Raw genomic sequence first — 27,014 nt, forward strand, 5'->3', positions numbered from 1 at the left:
TGGTTTATATATTTGTTTTATTAAAAACACTTTTTCCAGTCACATTTTATCAACAGGCACAATCCCCAGTATAGCCATGCCATTGGCCAGCACAGTGCAAGCGCCACCAAACAACTGCAGCCGAGCCTGTTCAGAAAGAGAGAAATACCGCCACAATGAGACCGATGAGTTGACAAGACAACTCAAATCATCGAGTCCATTGGGGCCTATTATGCTACTGGTAAGTTAAGTGGGTACAGGACATTCAGTTGAACAGGAACTAGATGTACCGCAGAGCGGTACAAAATATGACCGCCGCCCAGTCCAGCACATTTTTTCCACTAAAATAAATCACGCTGAAAGGCCTATATGATTCTAACTGTCTCACTAAATTGCATTGTCCACACTCAATTCTCACTGGTATCTGCTAGACAACAAGTACCAAAACATGATTAGTTCATAGATTTCACATGTAAAATTCATTTTATACAACCCCACCCCCATCTTGCCTGTTCATAATTCTGAGAAATTCTTGAATTGTGTGCGTGTACACGTTTATGTTTATGTGTGTGGGTGTGTGTGTGCGTGCTTGTGTGTTTGCCTGCGTATGTGTGTTTGTGCATGTGCATGCGTGCGTACATATGTCTACTGTGTGAGTATGTGTCATACGTATGATTACTGTGAATGTATGTGTGTGCGTGTGTATCTGTTTATGCACATGTGTGCACATGGAATGGGTTAACATGACCCCTGGAGGCAAACATACGGAAAAAATTGGTCATCCTAGGCCCTACGGTTCTCAAGATATTCACAGAAAACTGTGTCTGCCCTACCCTCCTTTCGGGGGGTCCAGTATAGCGGGGAGGCTACAGATCAAAACGAAAAACGATGGTTCCATGCTATCCATGTGGGGTTACATGCCCACCAAGTTTCGTGTACACCGGTCTTTCAGTGTCCCGGGAATCCTTGTTGGTGTACGCCACTAAATGTACACATAAATTATTTTATTGTAAGGCCCCCCATGAACAAAAGTTCACAAAACTTGGCATGCATTCGGAGCGTGTCATAATGATCCTACACTTTCAATTTCGTGCAGTTTTGACCATGTCAGCCAGAGATATTGTGATGAAAACACCTCATTTTTTGCTTTTTAATTTTTAACCAGGTGGCGCTATACATGAAATAAGTGGTAATGGGATGGGTTGACATGCCATCTACAGGCCAGTTGGTGTATAGTAACATAAATTAATTTATTGTGTGGCCCTCCATGAACGGAATTCCACGAAACTTAGCGTGCATTCAGAGGGTGTCATAATGATCCTACACTTCCAATTTCGTGCAGTTTTGACTATGTTAGGTCACAGATACCTGCGATTACACCTCATTTTTACTTTTTTGTGTTTAACTAGGTGGCGCTATACATGAAATGAGTGGTTATGGAATGGGTTGACATGGCCCCTTGAGATCAACATACAAAAAAAAAAAAAGGTCCTCCTAAACCTTACGGTTCTCGAGATATTCACAGAAAACTGTGTCTGCCCTACCCTCCTTTCGGGGGGTGCAGTCCAGTGGGGGGGCTACAGATCAAAACGAAAAACGATGGTTCCATGCTATCCATGTGGGGCTACATGCCCACCAAGTTTCGTCTACCCCAGTCTTTCAGTGTCCCGGAAATTTGGACATGCGAAAAATAAAAAAAAAATAAAAAATCTTCGGTGCGCGGCGGTCATAATAACAGGAAAAGTTACTTCAGCACAGACAGGTCACAACAGTTCACAGTAAAGGCACTATGCAAATTTGAATATCTGTTGAAATAACCAAGAGGCAATTCTCTAGTGTTTCATGTTTAAGGTCTATAGATCACCACTGCATCTGGACTGAGTGTTAGCTTGAGGCGAGTTCTAATTTGCGAACGTTTGTAGAAGTTTGCAAACAGTTTTCTGTTTTTTGCAAACAGTTTCAAGAGGTACATGTAGTTCTCTGCGAACATGTTGGGAGTTGGATGGAGAGTTGGACCGTTGAGAGGGAATGTTACACAAAATCGTTCAAATGTACAGTATCTGTTCAGACAAATATGTTTGCCATGAACGTTCGCCTCTGTTCAAGGAATTTGAACGCACCTCTGGTGTTATGTCTGGGTCATCCCTGTGTAGAAATTACCTCCTAGAATTCCACCAAAGCCTGATTACCTTGTCCATGACTGCCTAGCAGCTAACTGAATTGTTCTGATTATGGTGAATGAGGTGAGAATCTACCTGGGCCACAGCAGACGGGCTCCCTTTTACGGGTAATTCCTTGTGTGCAGACGCCACCAAGTGGCTAAAATGAAAAATTGACATAAGGAAAAATCTGAATTAAATACAAAAGAAAATCATAGAAACAAAATACAATGTGCAAAAGGATTGATAATGATGTAATCACTACAATCAATTAATTAATTGATTTATAATAATATTTAAGACAAATGTTCTGTAGATGGTAAGGGTCTGGCACTGGATACAAAAGTACTTACCACAGTGTCATGAGGAAGTTGACCAAATATCTGGGTTGTAATTCTTGGTCGCACTGGTGGAGCACTTCATCATACCTGCCCAGATAATAAAACAGTGATCTCAGGTTATAATAATGCACCACACAGCTCAAGGGTTCAGCTCAAACCAAATCAATTGCATCTTTCAGAGTTCCCTGTCTGAACAATCAGAGTTCAGATTTGCTTCAGATTTAAGTTTCTCACGTGACCTTACCCTGTTCAACATTATAATGCCTCTGGTGTGAGAAATACAGTGAGAGATTGTACTTTCTTGACATGCAATAATTTAATTCAGCCACTGTGTACAGTTGTGAGTCCCTTTCTAAATATACAGTATGGTTTAGAATGGAGAAAAAGATGAAAGTCATTCATATCCCCCAAATGAACGTGTCATACTGCACTCAGACTATCTTACCGCAAGAGGTGCTGGAAGATCAATATGCTCCTCTTATCTTGCAGAAGCACTGGGTCACAGCTGCTCTCCTCTGCTCCGTCATACATTCGGATCAAGCTGAAGGGAAGTGGGTTTCACAAAGACACACGTTAGATGTTGATCAAATTAAATAGATGGGGTAGCTTTTTAAAAGATCTTTCAAACTTTTTATATTATGGCTTCTGTGTATGTGACTGTGACTGTGTTCTGGTGTCATCTGGGTTCCCTTACCCTGCTCTCACACGCTTGCATTGCGTTGCGTTGCGTTACTGATCGGGGGTGTTTACTATGGTGTATGCCTTGCAGCATAATTGTAATTTGATTGGCGGGTGCTCTCCGTTGGTGCAGCAAAAGTTTCAGAACATTTCTCAACTTTTTGACAGAGGCGACGGGAGCAAATCAATGCAACTGAACGACAACAAAAACTGAACGAGATGCGTCTCTAGCACCGCATTCAGCGCAAGCGCGTGTGTGAGCACCAGAGCTGACTCCAGCAGGCAGCGCTGCTCACCTGCGCAGGCGTGCGTGTGTGTACTGCAGGAAAACCCCCGTGTCCCCCTGTGACTGCAGCACTCGGTCCCAGTCAAACTTGTAATCGGACGTGACGGGGCCCTTAAAGTCCTGAGGGGAAATGTCAGTGGGCAACACACAACCACAATCAGTTACTCTCAGGCAACAGTGTCCACAGTCATTAACATACTAATGCAAGACAAGACAAATTCCAATGAATCATATGGACACTGTTAAAGGTACTATGTAAATAGATGCATTTGTACTAAATTAAATTTTGGCTACTTTTGTAGCCTGGATAACACCACCATGCTTCGTTCACTTCCGATTTCCATAACCAGCAGTGAAACAAATACATCTTTGTTGTAAATGAAGTGTTTGTTTGGGGGGGGGGGGGCTTTTTAGGTCTTTAATTGGATAGGACAGTGAAGTGAGTGACAGGAAGGGAGATGGGGTGGGATCAGGAAATGACCCGGGTCACCCAGACTTGAACCCAGGTCCCGTGGGCCCAAATGTGGTACGGGTGCTGTAGCTAAAGCGCCCCCATAACTGAAGGTTTTAAATGCAGGTGTTCACTCTGTTCCAAAGAAAACACACATCTGTGTTGTTCAACGCTTATGCCATGAGTGCAGTCATTGGTAGTGTTCAACACACTGCTAACTCTACTCCTCTGCAGTTATATAAAGCATGCCGATAAGCGGTTGTGATTGGTTCCTGGGTTTTTGGCGATTTGGAAATCGGCTTGAATGGGTAGGTCGCTAGACGGACCTGTAGAGCAAACTCAAATGCGATCACAACTTCATCTGGGTTCACTCAGGCTACTTGTTCTGGACTAGGACAGAGGAAACACACCCTACCTGAACTATGAGAGCACTGATTCCCACTTTCTCAGCAGTGTCCTCAGGGTCATCCAGGTCTTTAGTAGCTGAAAGAGGGTGAAAGACAGTGTGAGAATATGTGGCTCACTAGTCCTCAAGACCACATTTGTTCTTACAGCCCAAATGACTCTTGGTTGTAAATCACTGCCTGTGTAAGTGCAAGTAAGCACTCCTGACTCCAAAACTTAGCATCTTGTGGTTTTGTATGAGAGTATTTCTGAATGCATAATGTGTGTGTGTGTGTTTCGTACTTCTGCTCTGGCTCATGTTCCTCAGCATCCGGTTCCGTGCTTCGTCCAGCACGTCCTCCAGAAACACCACCTCCCCCCGCCGCGTGCTCATGCCCTGGACAAGGCCGAAGGGCACGTGGCAACACCTGCAGCAAACGCAGATAGCCATCATCCGGCGACCAAACACAACACACTGATGGGACTAAATCCCATGAGGTTAGTACATGGACATGACAGAGCACTTACTAAAAGCAACATGTTTCGGTTACTTAGGTCTTGGTTTTCAGAGAAGTAAGCCAGTTTCTAATGATAATTTTAACATTCTAAGGACTGACTGTGTTTTTAAAGGACAAATACTCTCTGGTGTTGACACTGTTAACCTGTTGACCGTTTGAAGTCCAAACTAAAAGACAGACTGAACTTTGTAGATATCATCTCGTTTTTCCTCTGTTATAAGCCTTATGTGTGGAATCTGTTTGGCTAGAGAGTGCATAGAGTGTGTGATCAGATACCTCTCGGCCCATGGATGCTGCATGGCCAGAAGGATCTGGAAGAGCTGCCGGAAATGAACGCCTTGACTTTTGTCCGTCTTTAGGGAGGAGAAAAGGAGAGGGTTTTAAGCGCTGCATAACTGGAGCAACTTTGACAATCTGGGTAATCTAAAAATTAGAGATGTCTTACCACATAGATCATGTCATCGAAGTCATATTTTTCTTTCCTGTCTAATGCAGCAGCAATATCTCTGAAAACATGGTCATCGGTTACAGACTTAAAGTTAAACAGGTTTCATGAAATAATAACTACTAAAAACATTACTCACAATTTTGATACTACTTTGCTTACAGTGGTCATTGGTCACTGATATGAGCAGCAGAAATGGTGACTGTAAAGATAGGATCATGTAAAGGATAGTTGATATACCTTGTGATATATAGTGAGGTGCCATCGCTACGCTGAACTATGGCATAGTTTGACATGTCGCCTGTTGGGGAGACGTCCACGACACCAGTCCCTTTCCTACAAACCAGAGGACAACTCACTGTAAACCTGGGTGACAGCTTCAGACCGGTCTCAGTGGGGTGATAGTAGACACAAGACTAAATCAAAATAATCACATGTGCTGTGCACACATCGGTCTTTCTTTATATCGTTTGTCTAGACAAGAATATTGATCAGGACCTCTTTGCCAAAATAACGTAACTTGCCCTCTAAAGCATACAACATGGGTAAAGAGACACAGGGCAAACCCCCCCCCCCCCACACACACACACGTACACACACACGTACACACACACACACACACACCATAAATGTCTGCTATGATGACGTACTCTGTGACTTTCAGCAGGCCGAGGTCCCTGAGTTGCTGCAGCACATCCTGTGTTTTGCTCTGGTGAAAGGACTCCCCGCTGTAGTGGTCGAAGTGAACACCTAACCGCTGACCAGTGGTCAAAAGTGCAGACAGCACACATTAACTTTTTTCACCCAGTTCATTTTTACTTCACATATTCACTCCTGGCTGACTGCTGGATCTGTAAACTAAATGATCATGCAAAAATAGGCCAAGACAACTTTTTGACTCAAAACAAGCTTGTGACATCCTTTAGGCCTACGTGTGATATACGATGATATATGATATGTCTCACAGTCAAATGCTACACTGATAATATAACATTAAAATATCATATACCATGCACTGACATGTTAAATAATGTAACTTTTTTACTCAAATTTCTTTTTTTTTTTTAACTTTATTGCCCATACTGAACATTACAAGCAATTTTAGCATTACAATACAAACATAGACCCACACACACACACATTAAACACACTCTCAGGGTTAAAAACAACGTAAATAGAAAAAACAACGAGGAAAGAGAAAAGAAAAAAAAAAAAAAAAGGGGGGGGGAGTCACCTTGTGTTTGAGCTTCATTCAACACATATACTGATTACATAGAGGCAGGATAGATAAACCATTGCATTCACACGGTATGTTTAGATTATTCTAAATCAAGGCCCAGAATAACAGGGGTCCATCTTCTTATAAACAAAGGTATTTTCAGCTGTAAAATAGCAGTCATATTTTCCATTGTATGGACCTGTTGGATTTTTTGTATCCACTGAGCTATTGTAGGAGGGCTAGGCTTCATCCAATTAATAGTGATCATTTTTCTTGCAATCATTAACAAGATGTGAAACATGTAGCTTTGGTCCTTAGAAAGCAGGTTTTCAGGTGTTTTCTCCAGTATGAAAAGTAAAGGGTCCAGAGGAATATCCATCCTAAATATTTTGTCCAACTCCTTTTTAATGTCTTTCCAGTATGTCTGTATCACGGAGCAGTCCCAGAATATGTGGGTATGGTCCCCAACCATGCCACAGTTTCTCCAGCAAGTGTTTGGGGCATTGTTTTTGAACATTGATACCTTAAGAGGGGTCCTAAAGAATCTCATTTTCACCTTCCAGTCAAATTCTTTCCACATTTGACTTCCAATCCCTTTATGACTTGCCAGACATATATCTTCCCATGTATCATCATCTATAATTGTATTAAACTCCATTTCCCATTCACTTTTTATATGGAAAGTATTATCTGATGTGTCTTTCATAAGACTCCTATAGATATGTGATACTTGATGCTTTGTTGATACCATTTGTTGAGATATATGTATAAAGTACCATTCAACCCCAGTTGGATCTCTTTTTAGACTATCCCAATCTGTGTGCTTTGTGATATAATGTCGTATTTGTAGGTATCTATACAAGTCACATGAGGGCAAGTCAAACTTATCTTGAAGTTGTGAAAATGATCGCAATGTGTTGTTTTCAAACAACTGATTTATAATAACCAACCCCTTCTCCGCCCATCTTCTGAATGCTAAGTCTGTTAAAGATGGGAGAAAATCAATGTTTCCAAGAATGGGCATTGCTCTTGATAGAGGCATAGACCCCTTTAATTGCTTCTGGACACTGCTCCAGGCTTTAAGTGTGTGTTTGACCCAGATGTTATTAATTCTTATTTTTTTCTGAGCCTGCTGACTAAGAAATGGAAGAGTAGATATTGGTATCCCTGGTAAGGAATTCTGTTCAATGGATAGCCATCCTGTTTCTTCATCTGTGGTCACCCATGCCACTATTGCTCTAAGTTGGGCTGCTAAATAATACATTTTAAGATTAGGTAGACCCAGGCCTCCTTTTTCTTTACTTGCCATCAATATTTTTAGACGTATTCTGGGTCTCCTATTTTGCCAAATAAATTTTGATATACGTTTTTCGAGAAGCTTAAGGGTTGATTGTGGCACATGAATAGGCAGAGATTGAAATAAGAAAAGGAGTCTAGGTAAGATATTCATCCTCACTGACTCTATTCGGCCAAAAAGTGACAGAGGTAGCATATCCCACCTACTTATATCTTGGTTGATCTCTTCGATTAATTTGTTGTAATTGGAGGAGTAAAGCTGTGCTGGTTTTGGTGTCAAAATAACACCTAAATATCTAAATCCCTGTTTGGATTTTTTAAAGGAGACCAAGTCATCTAATTGCTGCGGCCATTCACCACTTATCATCATTGCTTCCGATTTGTTAGTATTTATCTTATATCCTGACACTGCACTGTATTTATTTAAGCTATTTAGAAGTGCAGGGATAGAAACCATGGGACGCTCTAAGAATAGCAATATGTCATCAGCAAATAGAGCTAGTTTGTGTTGAATCATTCCCTCATCAGGAATACCCAGTATGAGGGGGTTTGTCCTTATTAATTCAGCCAATGGTTCTATGCTTAAGGCAAATAAAGAAGGAGATAAAGAGTCTCCCTGGCGGGTGCCACGTCCCAGTGGGAAGAAGTTGGAGCAGTGCCCATTCACTCTAACTCTAGATTTAGGGTTTTTATAAAATATGCCAATCCAATTAATAAATGTGTCATTAAAACCCATATATCTGAGAGTCTGATAGAGGAAAGACCAGTCAACCCTATCAAATGCCTTCTCAGCATCTAAGCTGAGAAGCATTGAAGGGGTATTCCTTTTGGCTGCAATACATTGCAGGTTTAAAGCCCTCCTGACATTGTCTACTCCTTGTCGATTATTAATAAAACCTGTCTGATCCGGTTTTACGAGTTTGTGTATGAATTTTTGTACTCTTTTCGCTATAATTGAAGTAAGAATTTTAAGATCAACACACAGGAGGCTGATTGGACGATAGGAGGTACATTGGATTGGGTCCTTGTTTTCTTTGTGGATAACACTAATTATCGCTTCTGACCAGGATCCAGGCGGATCTCCCTTATTTAATGCATGGTTATAGACCTTACACAAGATTGGGGTCAGATAATCTATAAATGTTTTGTAGTATTCTCCTGGGAAACCATCTGTTCCTGGGGATTTGTTATTTTTAAGTTTTAAGATATTGTCTCTGATTTCTTTTTCTGTAATTGGCAATGACAGCATGTCAGCCTCTTCTGATGTTAGTTTTGCCAGTTTGATGGATCTAAAAAAAGACTCAATCTTGTCTTTTTTGTGTGGGTCCAGCTGCTCTTCATATAACTTTCTATAGTATGTGGCAAAAGCCTCTGTAACATCAGTAGGTTGTGTTAAGATTTCGTCACTGTCTGGACTTTTTATTTTGTGAACTGTCCTGCTATTTTGCGCTTTCCGCAATTGGAAAGCCAACAAGCGACTTGCTTTGTTTCCCATTTCATAATATTTTCTATTTACAAATCTTAAAGCCCCCTCTGTTTTGTAAGTTAGTAGGTCATCCAATGTTTTCCTTTTCTCTTTCAATGCATGCAATACTTCTTGTTTCTTAGATTGCTGATGTTCTGTTTCTAATTGCTTAATTTCTTTCTCTAGCCTATCCTGTTGACTTAACCTTTGCTTTTTCAATCTAGAAGAAATGGCAATAATACAGCCCCGCATCACAGCCTTAGCCCCCTCCCACAGAGTTATTGGAGAGACGGTATCACCTTCATTTATCTCAAAATAATTTGTTAATTCCTTGTGTATTTCTTGTTTAATTAATTCGTCATTTAACAATGAAACATTAAGTCTCCAATACTTAAATGATTTGGTTGGCCCTATATTTATTTTTAAAGTGACTGGAGCATGATCTGATATGGTGATTGGCTCTATTTTACACTCATTGACCCTATACAGATCTGGTCCAGATATTAGAAACATGTCCAACCTGGAGTAACTGCCATGTACCTGTGACATAAAAGTAAAGTCCTTCTCTTTGGGATGTAAGCGCCGCCATACATCCACTAAGCCCAGTTCGCTCATCATAGCCTGTAGTGTAGTAGCTTTTCTAGATACTGAGCCCACTTCTGCAGGTAGCCTATCCATATTTTGTCTCAGGACACAGTTGAAATCGCCTCCTATTAACACAATCCCTTCTACTGTGCCTGCTAATAAAGTTGCTATGTCTTTAAAAAAGATAGAACAGTCTTCATTTGGGGCATATAGATTGAGCAGTGTTACTCTTGTGCCACTAATATCCCCCTTTACAATGATATATCTGCCATCTTTATCTTTAACCGTTTCTATATGATTGAAGTATACAGATTTATTAAAGAGAATGGCCACGCCCCGTCTTCTCCCCCTTTCAAAAGAGGAGCTGAACACCTGATCTACCCATTCTCTTTTAAGCTTTAAATGCTCTTTTTCGGACAGATGGGTTTCTTGGATCATTGCTATAGAACAATGTAATTTTTTAAGCTGGCTAAGTATTTTTTTCCTCTTGATTGGATTGCCTAAGCCCTTAACATTATAGCTAATGCAGTTAAGACTATTCATACCAGTTATATGTACATGTTTGGAGCCTATCCTTAAGCCTACCTATATCACTCATTCTTAACATTTAAACTACCTGTTAACAAAGCTCCACCAGTAACTAGACTAATAATCTCAAGGTGACAGTAACAAATCAAACATAAAATAAAACGTCTAACTATAAGAACAATACACTTCCACATACCCAAATGGTTTGCTGTAGGCCTACTGAGAAAGAAAAGAACATTGGCCTCTAAACTAAGCAAACCATATCCCGATGTAGCCTGGGCAGAGGATGGTGACAGTTCCTCCGTGGGATTAACACAAAGTGTCTTGGCTGCTGTCGTCCAGTTCGTGGAGCGGTTGCTGCTCATTGTGCTATTCACTCACAGTTCAGCTGAGTTCCGTCCATTGAAGAAAAGAAGGAAGAAATAATAATCCTAACCTTAAGTATATCCAGAAATATTCAAAGAAAAGTCTCGGCGTTGACCTCACTCTTAGTCAAAGAGGGCCGCAAGATCCGCAGAAGGCAACACTCCCGCTGCCTCAAATTTCAAATGTGTGCAAACGCAAACATGACTAAATGACAACTGGCAAAAAGGGAAGCTACACCGGACACGTAACTGCAGCGTTTCGTTCACGACACGTAAAAACTGTTTTAGAAGACTGGTCTATCTTTTTGAACGTATGCGCTGCAGCAGATGCAATGTGAATGGAACACCTCAGTAACATGCCCAGCGTAGCCTCCCTGTTAGAACTGCCATTCCCTGGTATTGATGGGAAGTGGTATGGTGGTCAGTCAACATGATGCTTTTAAACTCTTTCTGACGTTACCTTGTAAATACGTTTGTACTCGTCCACCGTAATTTCACGAAACTGTTTCCATAGTGACAAAGACTGTTCATCCCCATCTTCTAGACGCCTGAAGAATTCTCGTGCAGCCTCCTGGATGGCCTCGTCGTTCTCAGCCTCCCTGTTAATATGGACGTATACCTGTGTGACAGTGAAAAATAATCAGAGAATGAGCTAAACTTGACACCATGCTAATCATAAACCAATTAAAATCAAAATGGATTCAATGTATCAGGGCTACACTGAAGAGTAACATTTTCATTTTGGTTGAAATTAGCATGGTAAAGCTGTGCTGATGTGACACTACACTAATGGCCTCCTTACACCAAACAACTTTGACAAGATTTGGGAAAGATTCTTGAAAGATTGGAGTCTTTTGAGTAAAGCTTGAAAGGGGGTCATTAGTTAAAAGACTACAATTTTTCAAGAATCTTTCCCAAATCTTGTCAAAGTTGTTTGGTGTAAGGTGGCCATAAGCAGCACTCTACACAGAGAGAGATTAGTTTGATACTGAATAAAGGTAATGCAATGGAACTCTTTGTGGGCCGAGAACTCACATCGAAAAGGTGTTGTAAGGGATTATCTCTGAGTTTGTCCTGAGATCCCAAACGCTGAAAGCCAGCTCCCAGCAATCCTGAAAACAAAAAAATATTGACCTTTAAAACAATGTTACAGCATTTTTGGTTCAATATTTCTTCATTAACAAATTGATGTGTGTGTGGGGGGGGGGGGGGGGGGGGGCAAACATGGTGTATCACTTTAAAACAAATGCCTACTGTTACGTACATACAGTAGGCTATCCACATATTGACAGTATAAACTGTATGTGAACTGACTTACCAAACTGCATTCCCCAGTCTCCTAAATAATTCACCCTGATGACTTCATTCCCCAAGGCCACTTTCAGGTTGGAAATGAAGTTTCCTAAGAGAAGCCAAAAATACACAAAACACCCTGAAGACATGTTGGCAACAAAAAAGTGTGGTTTTTGACACACCACAACTACACCCACTACTGGTTACAGAAAGACATCACAGTTACAGTCACAGACATATTCTGTGCTCCTTTCACCTAGCAAGAGCATTGCTCTTGCTCTCATCACTCATTTAGTGTGTGCAGGACTCTGATGACTTTGTTTTACCGGTGTTTTATTTTATTGAATCAGTCTTGACATTTTGTATTGTGGTGTGGTACAGTGGTCTTTCAATGACCAGCAAGCGTAAGCTAACAAAGCTGGTTAATGTAGCGTCTAAGGTGGTTGGGGTACAGCTACCACAGCTCCAACATTTATATGATAATAGGGTCAGGGGTAAGGCTAACCACATGTTAAACTGCCCTGATCACCCACTTTTTGGGGAGTTTAATCTGCTCCCCTCAGGTTGCCATTTTAGGTTCCCTCTATGAAGAACTAGACGTGCCAGGGACTCTTTTATTCCTGTGGCTATCAGGAACCTGAATTCACCTGACTGATTTCTTGTATCTTTTATACATTATGTGATTATTTATTTACTTATTTAGTCCATGCTGATAACGACAGACGTTCCTGTGTACTGTCCAAGTGGATTCACTCATTGTTTTTTTTAGGGGAGGGAGTGTCTCCATTGTTGTTGTGTGTCCTGTGCTGTGTTGTCAATGTTGTTGGCATCTGCCGGTGCTTTTACTGTGTATGTGTTTTAGACATCCTGCTGCACACTAAATTTCCTTTCTAAGGATAAATAAAGTGAAACTTGATCACTGTGGACAATTACCTATTATTGTGGAACGGAGGTGTCCTGCGTGAAACTTCTTTGCAATGTTGGGAGAGCTGGAAGACAAGAATGAAAGATTTCACAGGTAGATAGGAGAATCTGCATACTGTACATGAATGTATTTTCCAAAGGTGCAAGTATTTAATAAAAAAGTGTAGATCAAGAGGACGAGAATAGTACAACACTGCTTCCTTTATCATGCGGATGTGTCTCCTATTTTAGGCCTAGTACATACAGTTTACTCAATGAGCTTAGTCTTTATAAAGCAAAAATAAATGTGTTTTGAGATTGTCACATCACTGAAAAGGGTGTCATTAACCCACTCATAAAAAAAATCTCAAAGCTTCAAAACAAATGTGGAGGAGGAATGTACACCCAAATAGAGATGCTGGCCAGGAGGTTATCAACTTAAAAACAGTTGCCACACACTCTAATCACTTGATAACTTTATTAATGACCAATGTTTTGGCGCACAGCCAATTTATCAAGAGATCAGAGTGTGCAGCTACTCTGTTTTTAAATAAGGCTTCAAAATCACGAAAATATGAGGGATATATTCTGCCCTCGAACAGGTGTGGAGACAGGAAGGCAGACCTGAACTCCACTAGTGTTTTTCTCCCATGGACGCCTCTGAAAATCTCACTCTGGACTCCAAACCTCTGGGGATCCTTATGAAGTTGTTCTAATAGTTTCTATAAACACAATGAAAGGAAATATGGTCATATATGAAACTAATACCAACCTAAACTACAACAAAAGCAAAAATAACTTTGTTCAATGCATGTTATTTACAGGATGAGATTTCGGAAAGAACAAAAAGACAAGTACAAGATACAGTACAATGTCAGATGTCAGTACAATGACAAAGTACAACATTTACCTTAGCGAGAATTATTTTATTTATTCTGAAATGTATTCCACCACGGGAAGGGATGACTTCTTCGATCACTTCATCTGCCTTTAACTGAAAGAGAATGTAAACAGTGAATAAATATGAACACGCATGCAGATTGAAATTTATGATTGAACTGTTACAGGTACAATCAGCGATTGCGCATGACATCGCGTTTGTTTATGTTTAGATTTAAATCCAAAATAACCAAAGGACCAAACTAAACACACCAGAGAGGTAGTTCACCTCTCTCTTCAATAATCCCAGAGAAACTCCACATAGTGTGTCGTATCTTATTTGGGGGACAGGCTGCTTCCACTTTGTTTATTTCCATTGTTTTTGGAGCCTGGGCTGCCTACAGAGACAGTCTACTAACGGGATGGCTAGCACATTGTGAGGAGATGTTCGCTAAATGTGACAAAAAACTGTGTGGGCTTGAAAATGCATACAATCGCTGACTGCACCTTTAATCTATGGCATGAATTAATCTGAATAAAATCCTCCACATAAAGATTTGACAGTAATGCCTGACAAACTGATCTCACTGGGGTTTCACACCTGTCTTGCCAGCGACTCTGTCGTTGTCTTGAAGTCCCCGTCAGAAGAGAGGAAGCCATTACTCACAAGAGAACTCACAGACAGCTTGAGGTCGGGACTTATCCTATAATAATCAACCAGAGGAAGACGCAGTCAAGCCAACATCCATCTTATGCATGCCAGTGCTTCAGCAAATGCATCATATTCCATTATGACAAGGCCTTCACAAACTCCAGTGGGCACTACTACAGTGATAGCATTCAATCCATTAATGATCATTCAAGCCTTTGTTGATATTACCATCTCATCATTGCTGACAATGAAGTGGGTACAAACACAGACAGACAGACAGACAGACAGAGAGAGAGAGAGAGAGAGAGAGAGAGAGAGAGAGACTTAACTGTTTCTTTGAAACTGGAATAGCAGAGATAGCTGGTATGAAGACATCCTCCTTATGTCCAAATATCCTCGACAGCTGTAAAAACAGTGTTATTAGTAAAAGCTGAGCCTCAAACGGTCAATAATTGATAATCAATTCAAGCGTATCATCAAAACAATATTGTTAACTAGCCTAAGTGTTTTTTTTTTTGCAATCTCTGAAGCTGATTACACTGACTTAACTATTATTTTTACGTTCGAAGTGGATAGAACAATAGATCAGCCATACCTGAGTAGCAATCTTTCTCCTGAAAAAACAAGCCATAGAGCTGCTACTGAATACTGATCGAACAAGGTGAAATGAGAAGAAAACACAGGTCAGCAGGCTACATGCTTCTTGGAATGGTTGACATTCAGCAAGCACTTCCTCTTAACCCACGTGATGTAAGCGTTCACTGATCACATGAGCACAGCACATGGCTATACGCGCTAGAATCTTTGAGTGAGAGTATGCGAGTGTGCAGCAAATGTGTTCTGTTTTGGTATGGGCAGAGAATGTCTATGAAGACGAGCTGGGCCTGAGACTCTCTTATGGGCGTGATCAAAGTTTGCCCACCGCCAGAAGAGGAAACATTACAGCAAGATTCAACCGGACCAAGCCGGTTAAAACAGAGACACTGAATTCAGACAGGTAAGAGAGAATTTGACATTTAATGTCACATGGTTTCGACCGAAATAAAATGTTATCGAGTGTTTTAACATGCATGCCGTTATACCGAAGCAATAATTGCTTTGACAAATATGAGTTTATTCATCATGTGTGTGTTTTCATTCTGTGCAACCAGTTAAGTTAAGTCGGCGTGTTTTTCGTGAGTGCCGTTAGCAGTAGCAGCTAGCCATTTTATGGAGTAGAACCCAAAGTTAATGTAACCAGAGAATGTCTAATGTCCGTAGACGGGCTCTGATGTAACGTTATCATTCCTGTGAGTTCCTTGAAAATCTTAGATATGTCGCTTCGAGCAAATAGGAAAATAACGTGGGGATTTGGATCTATCACCCCCAACTCACCTTTTAAACTCCCGCGGAGACAGAAAAAAATCTGAAATGGAGATGTTTTCCTAAGCACACCTTTGTCCTCTGTCTTCGAGTAGATACTGAGATTTCCGAGGGGTATTTCACAAAGGCAGAATTAAGACATCCAAGATAAGTGATAAAGCGAGGTTTGACATAGCGTTGTCTGGTCATCCTAGCTCCACTCGTTTCACTAATGCCAATCCAGGATGAGTAGAGTAGGAGCGACTATGTCAAGCCAGATGTAAGTAATTCAGGATGTGTTCTCGTTTCTGCTCCAAAGTACCCACGGTTGATATAGACTAACAATGAAGTAAAGTTATCCTTTTTGGAATGGGGAATCATGGCTATTTCTGTAAAACAGCAGAAGTAGGCGTGGTAGACCAACTGAATGCAAATTTACGTATGCACCCACTTGTGAGTGCTTCCTTGTCTCGGCACGCAACATCATTAAGAAAGCGCTTGCCACTGCAAAGATGCACATATGATATACCTTAATATTATAGTTGAAAATACCTTCGAAAACTTGCCCCTCCACTTCCAATCAACTACAGTAGGCTATTCATCAAACGTCTATCAATAAAATAATCAAACAATGAGTACCTAGGCATATGTTAATAATTATAAGGCGATCACTATTAAAATAATATCCATATGGTAGTAGGCAGATAATCTGTTTTGTTTTGCGAGCAAATACATTTAGCAAATAGTTTATAAATGGAATAAAGCTCCTTAAAATTAGCACGGAGGTCTGATGTGAATGACAGCTAGCTGAACCAATAAGACCACATAATTACCATTAGAATTAACTTATTATCCTGGTCGGGAACAGGCGAGGCTGTTATCCTGGTCGGGAACAGGCGAGGTGCAGAGAATAAATCCCCATGGTAACTTATGTGCCATCTCTTTTGTGAAACCAAGTCAAGGCTAAATTCATCCAGGATAACATAAAAATCCCAGCTTAATCCCTTATCCATTATCCGTTAGATACCCAGGAGCTAACTTGCGAATAACTTAATGGCAAGTTGCATCGCAAGTTAGCTTTGGGTTAGAAAAAATCAAAGTGTTCCGCCTTCACGTATCCACTCGAAGGCAGAGGACAAAAGTATGTACAGCAAAACTTTTGCATTTATTTCGTTTTTCCCAGCGAGAGTTTAACAGGTGTGATAATTCTAAGAGTTATTTTCCCATAGGGACAATCTCAAGATACCGAATCTCCTTATATGGGCACAGCATCGCGATTTTTTATTTATTTTTTAAACCGCAACTGTTTATTTAAGTTTGCTTCGTGAAATTTGAGCGTGTGGACTTCAATCACATGCCATTCATATCTTCAGTCCCTCTGTTTCAAGTTAACATGAGCGCCATTTATATAGTCAGTCAAATATATATATATATATATATATATATATATATATATATATATATATTAAATGAAAATAGCAGTTGTAACACCCGTCTCTATGGCAAAATTAACTGATTTTTATCGCGCAAGGGTCCACTCATCAGGATGTTTTTTGTTCTTTTCACTATTATTTCCATTTCTATTATACCTTGGGCCCTCACAAGTTGATAATGACCACCCCCAACTCCGCTTGGTTTCAGGGGCCAAAAAAAAAAACCTTTTGTGAAAAGCTTTTGGCAGAATGATGTAATTGTGAATATTAAGGTAGGATACTGCAGCTACATAAATGGGCATATAGCTCACATTATCCTGACACATAGGGGAAACTGGCAAAAAAGATTCTGGGGATTGCTGCCTTTTTGCTGTCAAATATCACCCTCAACACACCCCAAAAGACCAAAAATGTCTGTCCGATCAAAAGTGATAATTTTCAAGCATTTTATTGTACATATCACTGCCTCACAGCTGTTATAACCAAAGTTCCTGTACCTCAAATCGGAGAAAACCGAATTTTCTAGAGTCTAGAGGGGAGCCCTGTGGTCAGAAGGCAGCCTGGACATATGTTGGAGTAAGTGTTAAGCTTGGGCTGGAAAGAGTGGTGAGGGTGGGTGTCTGCATGCTGCCTAGGGCCTAGGACAGGTCTACGGGGCAGTCCTGTGGTCAGATTGCAGCCTAGGCCTCACGAAGCCTCAGGGGTCAAGCAAGGGGTCAGACGGCAGCCTAGGCCTTGGGCAGACCTCGGGCCTATGCTGGAGTCGTGGGCAGCCTCGGTGAGAGGCTTGGACTTGTGTGAGCGTCTGCCGTAGGCCTCGAGAAACCTCAGTGGTCAAGCCAGGGGTCTGATGGCAGCCCATGCCTCTCGCAAGGCCTCCGGCCTATGCCGGCGTGGTGGGCTGGCTCAGTGAGAGGCCTGGTGCTTGTGTGAGTGTCTGCTGTCTGCCGTAAGCCTCGAGAATCCTCAGTGGACCTGGCTCCAAGCCTAATTGTCCACCTTACAAATACTCAACGTCGTTCGTTATGGGTGGTGAGGCAGAGGATGATGATGATGATGACAAGACTGACAGGCCTTAAAAAAGAAAATGAAATGTTCAACATAATAAGTTATTCTTTCCCATGTCTGATTGAGACATGCTAAATAAAAGTGGCTATAGGTGTTCAAATTCATTTTCAAAGAAACTTCTAATACAAAATGTTTTACTTTTCATGTAGACTTTCATTGTGTAAAGTTTTATTGTGATAGGAGTAAAAGAAAAAATTAAGCCTATATTTTGGGTAGCCTATATTCGATTAGTATATAGCTAATTTGCATAGTCAAATTCATTTTCAAAGAAATACAAAAAATTTTACTTTTCATGGATACTTTTTCATTATACAGACCTTTTAGTATATTGTTCTGGATACCTCATAGAAATGATCTAAGCTGCAAAAAATTATTTTACAATTAGTCTGTCGTAAAAGGCTACTTTGCTTGGACTATAGTGCGGTTATAGCCCATAGTGCTGCAAAGCGAATGCAGAAGTGCCGTTCATCCTGTTACAAGTCAATGAACCACTGAAACAATTTTGGAAACATTGTTTTAAGGTACAAAAAACTCTTTGGTGTTGCTAAATAATTGTTCCTAGCACAATTTTGTCTTGTGGGTCTAATGGACATTTTTACTTGTAAACGGTTGGACAGGTCATCGAAATGTCCAGGGTTTTATTTTTTTATCAGACATAAGTGGCAACCCTATGGTGCACATGTTTTGCTTTTTTTTGCTGTGGAAAACAGCTGTGATCGAACAAGCAATCATGCTGGTTAACAGGTTTCTCTGCAGAGCTCCCCCTACAGCTTCGGAGTATATATTTGACACTCCTCATCAGTTTGCAGTTTCCTCTTTCCTGTTCCATGCCTTAATGATCTGTTGTGGCAACAGAGGAAATATGGTTATAGTAATAGGTCATTATGGAGGTAGATGACTGGACATTGTAATATATTGCACAGCACTAAAGTCAATTTTTTAAACTAGGCTATGTTAGCATGTTTGTGTAGGCAAGCATGGGTGACCTAGGGCCTATTGCACAAAACTAGGATAAGGGATTAAGCCGGGATATCTTGGTTATCCTGGCTCCATTTATCCGTGATCCAGTTGCACAAAAGCGAGATGGGGGGCAGCAGGATATGTTATGGTATAAATCACCATGGCGATATATTCTGTGGAGCTAGCCTGCTCCAGACCAGGCTAAGTTCCAGCATCTATTTAATCTCATCCCTTATCTCAGTCAGCAGTCATCACAAACGGAAACCAATAGTTATTCCACTGCCCACTACACATTGTTATCACATATAACTAGACCCACTGTCATTATTTAAACGTTTGTGATCATTAATTAACTTTTACATATCGCCATTCCCGACCTGTCATGCGACAATGTGACGTCACGGGAGTGCCTAGCCATTTTGCGCGTGGTGGTCGTGGCATTAGTTGCAATATTCTCCTAAACAGAGGTGTTGCTGTTTATTGCTGTTGTGAAAAGGCTATCGCTACCTACTTCACACCGTAGAAGAAGCAATGAAGCAGCTCTAATTATGTCTAGTTGCCATGGTGAATCGGTGAATCTGTGATCGGTGGCGGGGTCTATTTGAGGGAGCCGTGAGCGCGCACTTATCCAGGATAGGTTTCACCTGGTTTGATGAATCTGTCTGCTGTCTGTTTGATGAAAGTGTCTGCTCATCCTGGCTTGCTCGTTGTGCAACCAATTAATCCTGTACGCTCTTGTTTTGGATTCATTGAGCGCAGCTCAGTAACTTATCTCGGATGTCTTAATTCTGCTTTTGTGCAACAGGCCTCTAGGCTTGAAACTCATTTGGAACATCACACAAAAAAATAGATGGTGTACTGACACTTTAAAGACAACAACAGTTATGTAAAGAAGTCCATGATGTTACCACTGTAAGTCAGATGTAAAAAAATGACTTTTCCCTGCCAAAAAAAAAAGAATTTCCATGACTTACTATATAATAGATGGTACAATGTACCGATCAATAATTCCAGAGCAGCCACATACCGTTTAAGAATCTTTATTTTATTTTAGACCAGGAGATAAATACTGGGCATTGAATAAACAAAGTTGGGCTACTCAAGCAAGCAGTAAAGCTAATAACCAGATATACACCTATTCTCTGTGGAAATATTTGTATTAATGTATTTTGGCAAATAAATGTTAAAATCAGTTTAAGGAGGTCCATAATCTGAACTGTTGATTTGTGTAGTTAAGTAACATCACCTAAAAACTTGTTTCTTTTCAATAGAACATCCGAGAGAGACTGGTGAAATGGTGTTCGACGACGTGGAGTGAGGAAGAGATAACGGCAGGTGAGTGCTTTGGAGAGGTTGCTACAGTTCACCAGACAAGGCCACTTAAGAGGAGAGAGAGAGACAGAGACAGAGAGTTTAACGTGACTTAAAATGCAATAAATACAGTTATGTGCAAAATAATAGCAGTGTGTTTTAAAAAACTGAATAAAGCTCAAAATCCTTAGAATAGCTGTTAATTCCATAATATCAATGCATTGGGAACACTGCACATTCAATTTCAAATCAAAACATGACCAAAATTGATTAAGTTGATTAAGAAAAGGAATGTTCGGTATGTTGGGCTGTTCAAAGAAATAGCAGTGTTTGCATTTTTTTTACAAACTCAAACATTTACTGTATAAACTGAAAAATGTCTCAAGATTTTGCTTTACTTTGAATCACTGCACTAATATCCAATTACTAATTACCATTATTTCTGAGAATTGCTTCACATCTGTGTTGCATTGAGTCGACCAACTACTGGCACCTGTGAACAGGTATTCCTGCCCAGGACGATTAAATTACATTCCACAATTCCTGTGCATTTCTGGGTTTTGCCTCAGAAACAGCATCTTTGATGTCACCCCACAAGTTTTCCATAGGATTGAGGTCTGGGGATCGGGCTTGCCACTCCATAACATCAATCTTGTTAGTCTGGAACCAAGACTTTGCTTGCTTACTGGTGTGTTTTGGGTCATTGTCTTGTTGAAACACCCATTTCAAAGGCATATCCTCTTGAACATAAGACAACATGACCTCTTCAAATGTTTTGATGTATTGAAACTAATCCATGATCTCTGGTGTTCGATAAATAGGTCCAACACCACAGTATGAGAAACATCCCCATAACATGAATTGAGCACCACCATGCTTTACTGTCTTCACAGTGTACTGTGGCTTGAATTCAGTGCATGGGGGCCGCAGACAATTTGTCCAACGACCCATATGCACCGAATTCAAGCCACAGTACACTGAAGACAGTAAAGCATGGTGGTGCTCAATTCATGTTATGGGGATGTTTCTCATACTGTGGTGTTGGACCTAATTATCGCACACCAGAGATCATGGATCAGTTCCATGCCTCCGCTATTGTTTGATTTATGTATCATGGAAATTCAAGTCAAGTCATTTTTATTTATAAAGTGCATTTAACATGTACTTAGTACAATCCAAAGCGCTCCACACACAAGACATTGACACATAAAGACAAACAATGCTGGACGGAGCGGCGTAGTCGCCAGCGTACCCGTGACATCAAGACATAAACAAACAATTTACATAAGACACAAGGCAGGTGCCGGACAGAGCGGCGTAATTGCCAGCGTACCTGTGACATCACACCAAGACATAGGCTACACAAATAAACAGACAGACAAATAGACAGTGACAGTATAGCAAGCCTGTCTTTACAAAGACAGTAGGCTTACAGAACAAGACCAGATATAAAACAAACGGACTCAGTGCTCATGCAGACAAAGATAAAGACAAACAAAAAACACTCAATAAGACCACAGGCAGGTGATAGTACTTCGCCAGCAGTTTAGTCCACAAGTCCCCTTTCGGCCCGGTGAGCAGATCAGCCAGCAGATTAGGGGGCAGTGGCCGCGGCGGTGGGCGGCTCTCTCTTCTCTCCGGCATGGTGAATAAAAAGTCGCTTGCATGATGTTCCCGTACGTTGCTCCTGGACAGTCCAGTGGCGAAACGTAGGCCTGCAGCTAGATGGCAGAGGTGTGAAAGTTGGCAGGCGGTGGCAGACGGTGAGTTGAGTTCCCTTGGCAGACGATGTAAAAGTTCATTCCAGCAACTTCTCAAGGTGAAATCCTGACACAGCTTGTGCGTTGACGTCTGTTGATGGTTGACGTTAGTGGATAGCTAGTTAGTTAGCTAGCATCACTACGTCGACATCCAGACGTCAGATGACATTTCAGCTCAACTAACACTCAAAATCTCACAGTCAGGTCCCACAGATGTTATCTCTCACCAGACACCGAGAAAAAATTCATTGAGTAGCCTCTCCCTGCGACCTGTAGAAAGCCATGGTTGGATATCCAATCATATCCAAGTTGGCCATCTTGTGATGTCGAGCATCCAGTGCGACTTGGAAATTCTCAGCTTAGATCTGTTATTATAGGTCTAGGCCTCTACATATTCATCACCAGGTGTCTGCTTTTGGCAAGTAGTCCTCCAGTGTTTCCCATACATTGACTTATTTGTGGCGGTCCACCACGATATCATTTCCATGTTGTACTATTTAAATTGGATGGAATTCTTTCATTTGTCGAGCTATGTGCAACTTTGCGCAGCCTCTCCTTGTCTCTCTGTCTCTCAACGAACCTACAGTACATGCATGTTTAAAGAAAACATTAACAATCCTGCAAGGCATAGAAGATGACTGGCAAAATTTTGCTTAAATCTGGTTAGCATCATAACCCTGCTGCATTAATTTGTTAAAAACCTTTATCTAATTCATGTTAATTCTGCAACCCTACCACCACAAATAGAATTAAATTATGTGAGAAACACAGAGTCTTCATATCCTTTTCTGACTTTTATCAATTATCTGAATCAATGTCTTAGGTTTGCAAGAACCATGAAAGGAAATGCAGTGTTTATGCTCGTATACGTCTTCACCTTGTGGAGTAAGTTCATATTGATAAAAAATAATGATAATTTTGTAATTATTCACCTAACTAGATGACTAACTAAAATACAATTTCTTGCCTCTTCTCCCATAGTGTGCCTGCCTGTAATCGGTGTGAGAAAAAGTGGCATAGTACATGAGACCATTACCCTCCCCTGCAATCTGTTCTGCAATGACACATTGACATGGACATTGTTGGATACTGGCCCGGTGATCAGGTGTGAGAGAGGAGATTGCCAAACAGGAAAGGGGTTTGAAAACAGAGTCAGGGTTTCAAATGAAAGCTTTCATGGCAACCGTACTCTTGGTCTCATCATCGGTTTACTAAAGTTCAATGATCAGGGTCACTATGAAGGCAAATGTGGTGACCAATATTGTGATTATACGCTTCAGGTTTTGGGTGAGTATTTCCTGCATGCACAGTTCTTTGGACAGACTAGTGTGTGTGTGTGTGTGTGTGTGTACTAACTTATATTGATAAAGCCAACAAATGTCACCAGTGATTATCCAGCTCTATCGAAATGAGTAGATAAATATTGAACAGGTCCTGTATATCTTGTCAGCTTGTGTGAAAGTAATTCAATTTGTTACAATTACAAAGTCAAAATAATTCTACCAAATAGGACATGTGCTAGTACTATTTGAGAAGACTTTACTACTTGAGTAAATTTGATTGTTGAGGTTTTAAGATGTTTGGCATATTTTGTAAAATGCTGATCTGATTGTTGCATTCAACATCCATGATGCATAATCTATTTAATCAATTTGTATTTGCATTTATCTGAAAATCTTAACAATAGTCATGCTGGTGTATGTTTTCCCTCTGACTCTCAGTACCTGTTGATGTGAACGTATCCACTGGAAACAATGCCACCCTACCTTGCTATGCGGCCATGAAAAAAAACAAAGACCACAAAACGGCCTATATTTTGTGGGAGAGGAATGGGGAGATGGTACTGTTGCTTAAGAATGGAACGTTCACTTATGGCCGCATGCTGGAGAACAGAGTGTCAGTTTCTAAAAATGGCTACAAGAATGGTGACCTCTCCCTTCACATCGTTGATGCCCTTCCATCTGATCAAGGAGTATACGTATGCCAGTATTCGGACACAGGAAAAACCGATGATTTCAAAGGGGGTCCAAATTCAGTAAGGCTCAATGTACAAGGTAAGTTTATTATTTTGCCAGTCATTTTTTATTACAATTGCTATTCTTTGTTGTCGTAGGGTTCATAACACCAACTCTACAATGTCTGTACCTTTGACGTTATGCATCATTTTTGTAACTCAAGTCATCACAATGTTTTTTGCTGTTATGATATATTGAATTATAAGTTATTATAAACATATAATATTGTAATGGAATGTTATGTATTATAAAGGTGTCTTCTGATATTAATTCCCGAATTGTCATTGTTTTTATTCTCTTGCAGGAGAGACAAAGTCATGGTTCTGTGTAGTTCTTAGTTCCTTGGTAACCTTGGCCAGTACACTGATTCTACAAGCTATCGTTTACTGCCTGTGCAAAGGCATCCAAAGTTATTTTAGATGTCCAGAGGTTCCCAGAATGTCTGTGCCTGTACAAAATGACGACAGAAGCTCCACTCCTCTGAGGGATTTAAAGGATGTCTCCTCAGTCTGTCCCAATTTTGAGTAAGACATGTAAGAAGCTGAACTTTGCCCTTCTCACTATTGTTACGGCGGTAACTATTGTGATTGGCAATCAAGTGCCTTTCTGCTGCCAGCATCCATGTCAGAGCTGTGGATGGCTGTGTGTATCGTCTTATGTTGTCCTGAACTGTTGTCTTGCTGTGTAATCTGGACCTGCTCATTTTAAAGTTACTAAGGTGGTAGTGTGCCGGTCCGGCAATTACTCCCAGTGGTGCGAGTGGCTACCAGTGGCGTAACGTAGCTGTGCTGGGCCCCGGTGCAAGCATTTTCATTGGGCCCCCCCTCCAACACCACCCCAACCCCCTGCGACACAAACACACACACACCCGCACACAAAATTAAATGAGATGATTCGCCAACATGATCAGAATGTGACAGACAGTGGCTACCTGACTAATCATCGTGCTACTATCTCTGAATTCCCCCAACTTCCGAAACCGAAACACAGATAACGTATAGCCATAGAACAATTAAATAGCCATCAAGAAAAGCATCAAGGAAAACACAGCAACAGCAACGCGGTGGTGCCTACACAATATATAATCACACAATTGCTTATTTTAGCCTAAATCAGTGTGTCGCTGCGGTCAGATAGCCTTCCACAAACAGGTCACAGAAAGAGTACCTCACATATGCCTACTCCATAAAAAAGCAACCTGTAAGTAACCCATTAGAAGTTCAATCTATGGGCCAGCAAAGTCATTGATGATATACTGTATTGTTGAAACCCAACTGCCTGGCTCTGTTGTTCTCTATGGCGAGTATGGCCAATCCACTCAATTGTTCAAGTCCCATGCTAGCCTACTCCTTAGGTAGGACTTAACGCCAGCAACATTCAAGGTGTTTGAATAGTTTTTAAATTTCAATCATTTGGATTTAGTCTCCTCCAGTTCTTGTCTTTCTTTTCTCCTCTGCGTACCACTTGTATGTTTACTAATTGGTGATTGCATTGCTGATTATTATAACTAAGCTACAACACATCCAGAAGTAGCTTCACAACATAATGTAATCATAATGTAATCCCGAATGACAGGAAATGTGTAAACACATTTCCCCATTCCCAGCAGGCCTTGATCATTTGTAAAAATTGACAATGAATAAAGAAATTTAATAAGTTGCAGGTTTTTACTTCTAACTCATATTGTAGCTTATGTTGTAACATCTGAAAGTAAACACAATGCAAAATTACATATACAAATAGGGTCATCATGACTTAACAGTTATAGGGCACGAGAGTGGTATAAATAGCTGTCAATCCCTCAAAATTATGAATTGTGAGAAAAATATTGACATCCGAGAGTTGCCGACGTAATTTCATCTTAATTACGATGTTGCATGTTGGGCCCGAATACTGACAGGAGGGGGCCCCCATCCGTGCCTGCACCGCTGCACCATTGGTAGTTACGCCAAAGTCCTTTTAGGCAAGTCACTCCACTCGGCGGCCATATACCAACGTTTTATGGGCACTCATCGGGCACAGTCTTTGGGTCGAACTGCGCGTGCGCAAGGCTTCACGACACCAATCTTGCTCCAGCGGCGAGATCACAACACATGATTGGCACGATGTCTTCACAACACACCATATGATTGGCTCAATGTATTCACATGTCGACGTTTTGCCGAGGAAGGGGTGGGATATGTGTAGACAACGGCCATATTGGCGTGACAAACTAGCCCTATGCATTTCTATGGAGTATTTTTTGAGTGCTGTGTCTCCTCATTAGAAAGTCTCTGGTTACGCCCATAGACAGTAAAAGAAACGCCACTGGTGGCTACGTTGTAGCAAATACTGGCCAGTAGCCAGGGTGTGCCGGGTTCGGCACAATTACTCCCATTGGGGAGGTTATGTGTTTTATGTTTGTTATTTTTTAATAGGGGTAGCCTACTTCATATTTTAGTTTTATTAATATCTGGTGTTTCACCACTTTCACTGTTTGAACTCTTATTTTGATTCATCAATAAATCATTTCATTATTTTTCTTCCTTTACTTGTTTGTGTTCACTTTTTCTCTAAAAAACTAGTTATGTTCCCTTATGCCCCTACAGTAGGCATTTTAGCATTCAGACGTTCACACACGCTATTATAACTACTGTAGGATACTTACTGGATCTGCTCCGTGCTACTTGAATTCCATAATCCAGCTCTACATCCCCAATC

At 40.8% G+C, this 27,014-nt stretch overlaps 2 protein-coding genes across 6 annotated transcripts in view; one reads left to right on the top strand and one right to left on the bottom strand.

The window, feature by feature from the left end:
- Nucleotides 1–15,241, bottom strand: rars2 (arginyl-tRNA synthetase 2, mitochondrial). The gene is made up of 20 exons (XM_042096174.1): nt 15,022–15,241; nt 14,756–14,829; nt 14,376–14,478; nt 13,806–13,889; nt 13,520–13,617; nt 12,926–12,981; nt 12,018–12,101; nt 11,735–11,811; nt 11,160–11,318; nt 5,892–5,998; nt 5,482–5,577; nt 5,242–5,302; nt 5,073–5,149; nt 4,582–4,706; nt 4,310–4,377; nt 3,454–3,563; nt 2,925–3,020; nt 2,492–2,566; nt 2,235–2,298; nt 1–126 (listed from the first exon to the last, which is right to left on the bottom strand). The coding sequence occupies exons 1-20, from the start codon at nt 15,055–15,057 to the stop codon at nt 40–42; spliced, it is 1,737 nt and encodes a 578-aa protein (XP_041952108.1). The 5' UTR covers nt 15,058–15,241; the 3' UTR covers nt 1–39.
- LOC121712138 overlaps nt 15,240–27,014 on the top strand; it is an 18,812-nt gene continuing 7,037 nt past the window's right edge. The window contains exons 1-6 of one of the 5 annotated variants that reach the window (XM_042096193.1): nt 15,296–15,423; nt 20,500–20,563; nt 23,123–23,184; nt 23,281–23,586; nt 24,021–24,353; nt 24,619–26,368. In XM_042096193.1, coding sequence (XP_041952127.1) covers nt 23,136–23,184; nt 23,281–23,586; nt 24,021–24,353; nt 24,619–24,842 — 912 coding nt within the window. In that variant the 5' untranslated portion in view covers nt 15,296–15,423; nt 20,500–20,563; nt 23,123–23,135 and the 3' untranslated portion in view covers nt 24,843–26,368. Of the gene's footprint in view, nt 15,424–20,499; nt 20,564–21,876; nt 22,303–23,122; nt 23,185–23,280; nt 23,587–24,020; nt 24,354–24,618; nt 26,369–27,014 lie in introns of those variants that run through there. The other 4 variants (XM_042096195.1, XR_006032518.1, XM_042096192.1 and 1 more) reach the window with 4 other exon arrangements.

The sequence above is a fragment of the Alosa sapidissima genome, chromosome 6 (genome assembly GCF_018492685.1).
Source record: "Alosa sapidissima isolate fAloSap1 chromosome 6, fAloSap1.pri, whole genome shotgun sequence".
In the NCBI taxonomy this organism is placed as follows: domain Eukaryota; kingdom Metazoa; phylum Chordata; class Actinopteri; order Clupeiformes; family Clupeidae; genus Alosa; species Alosa sapidissima.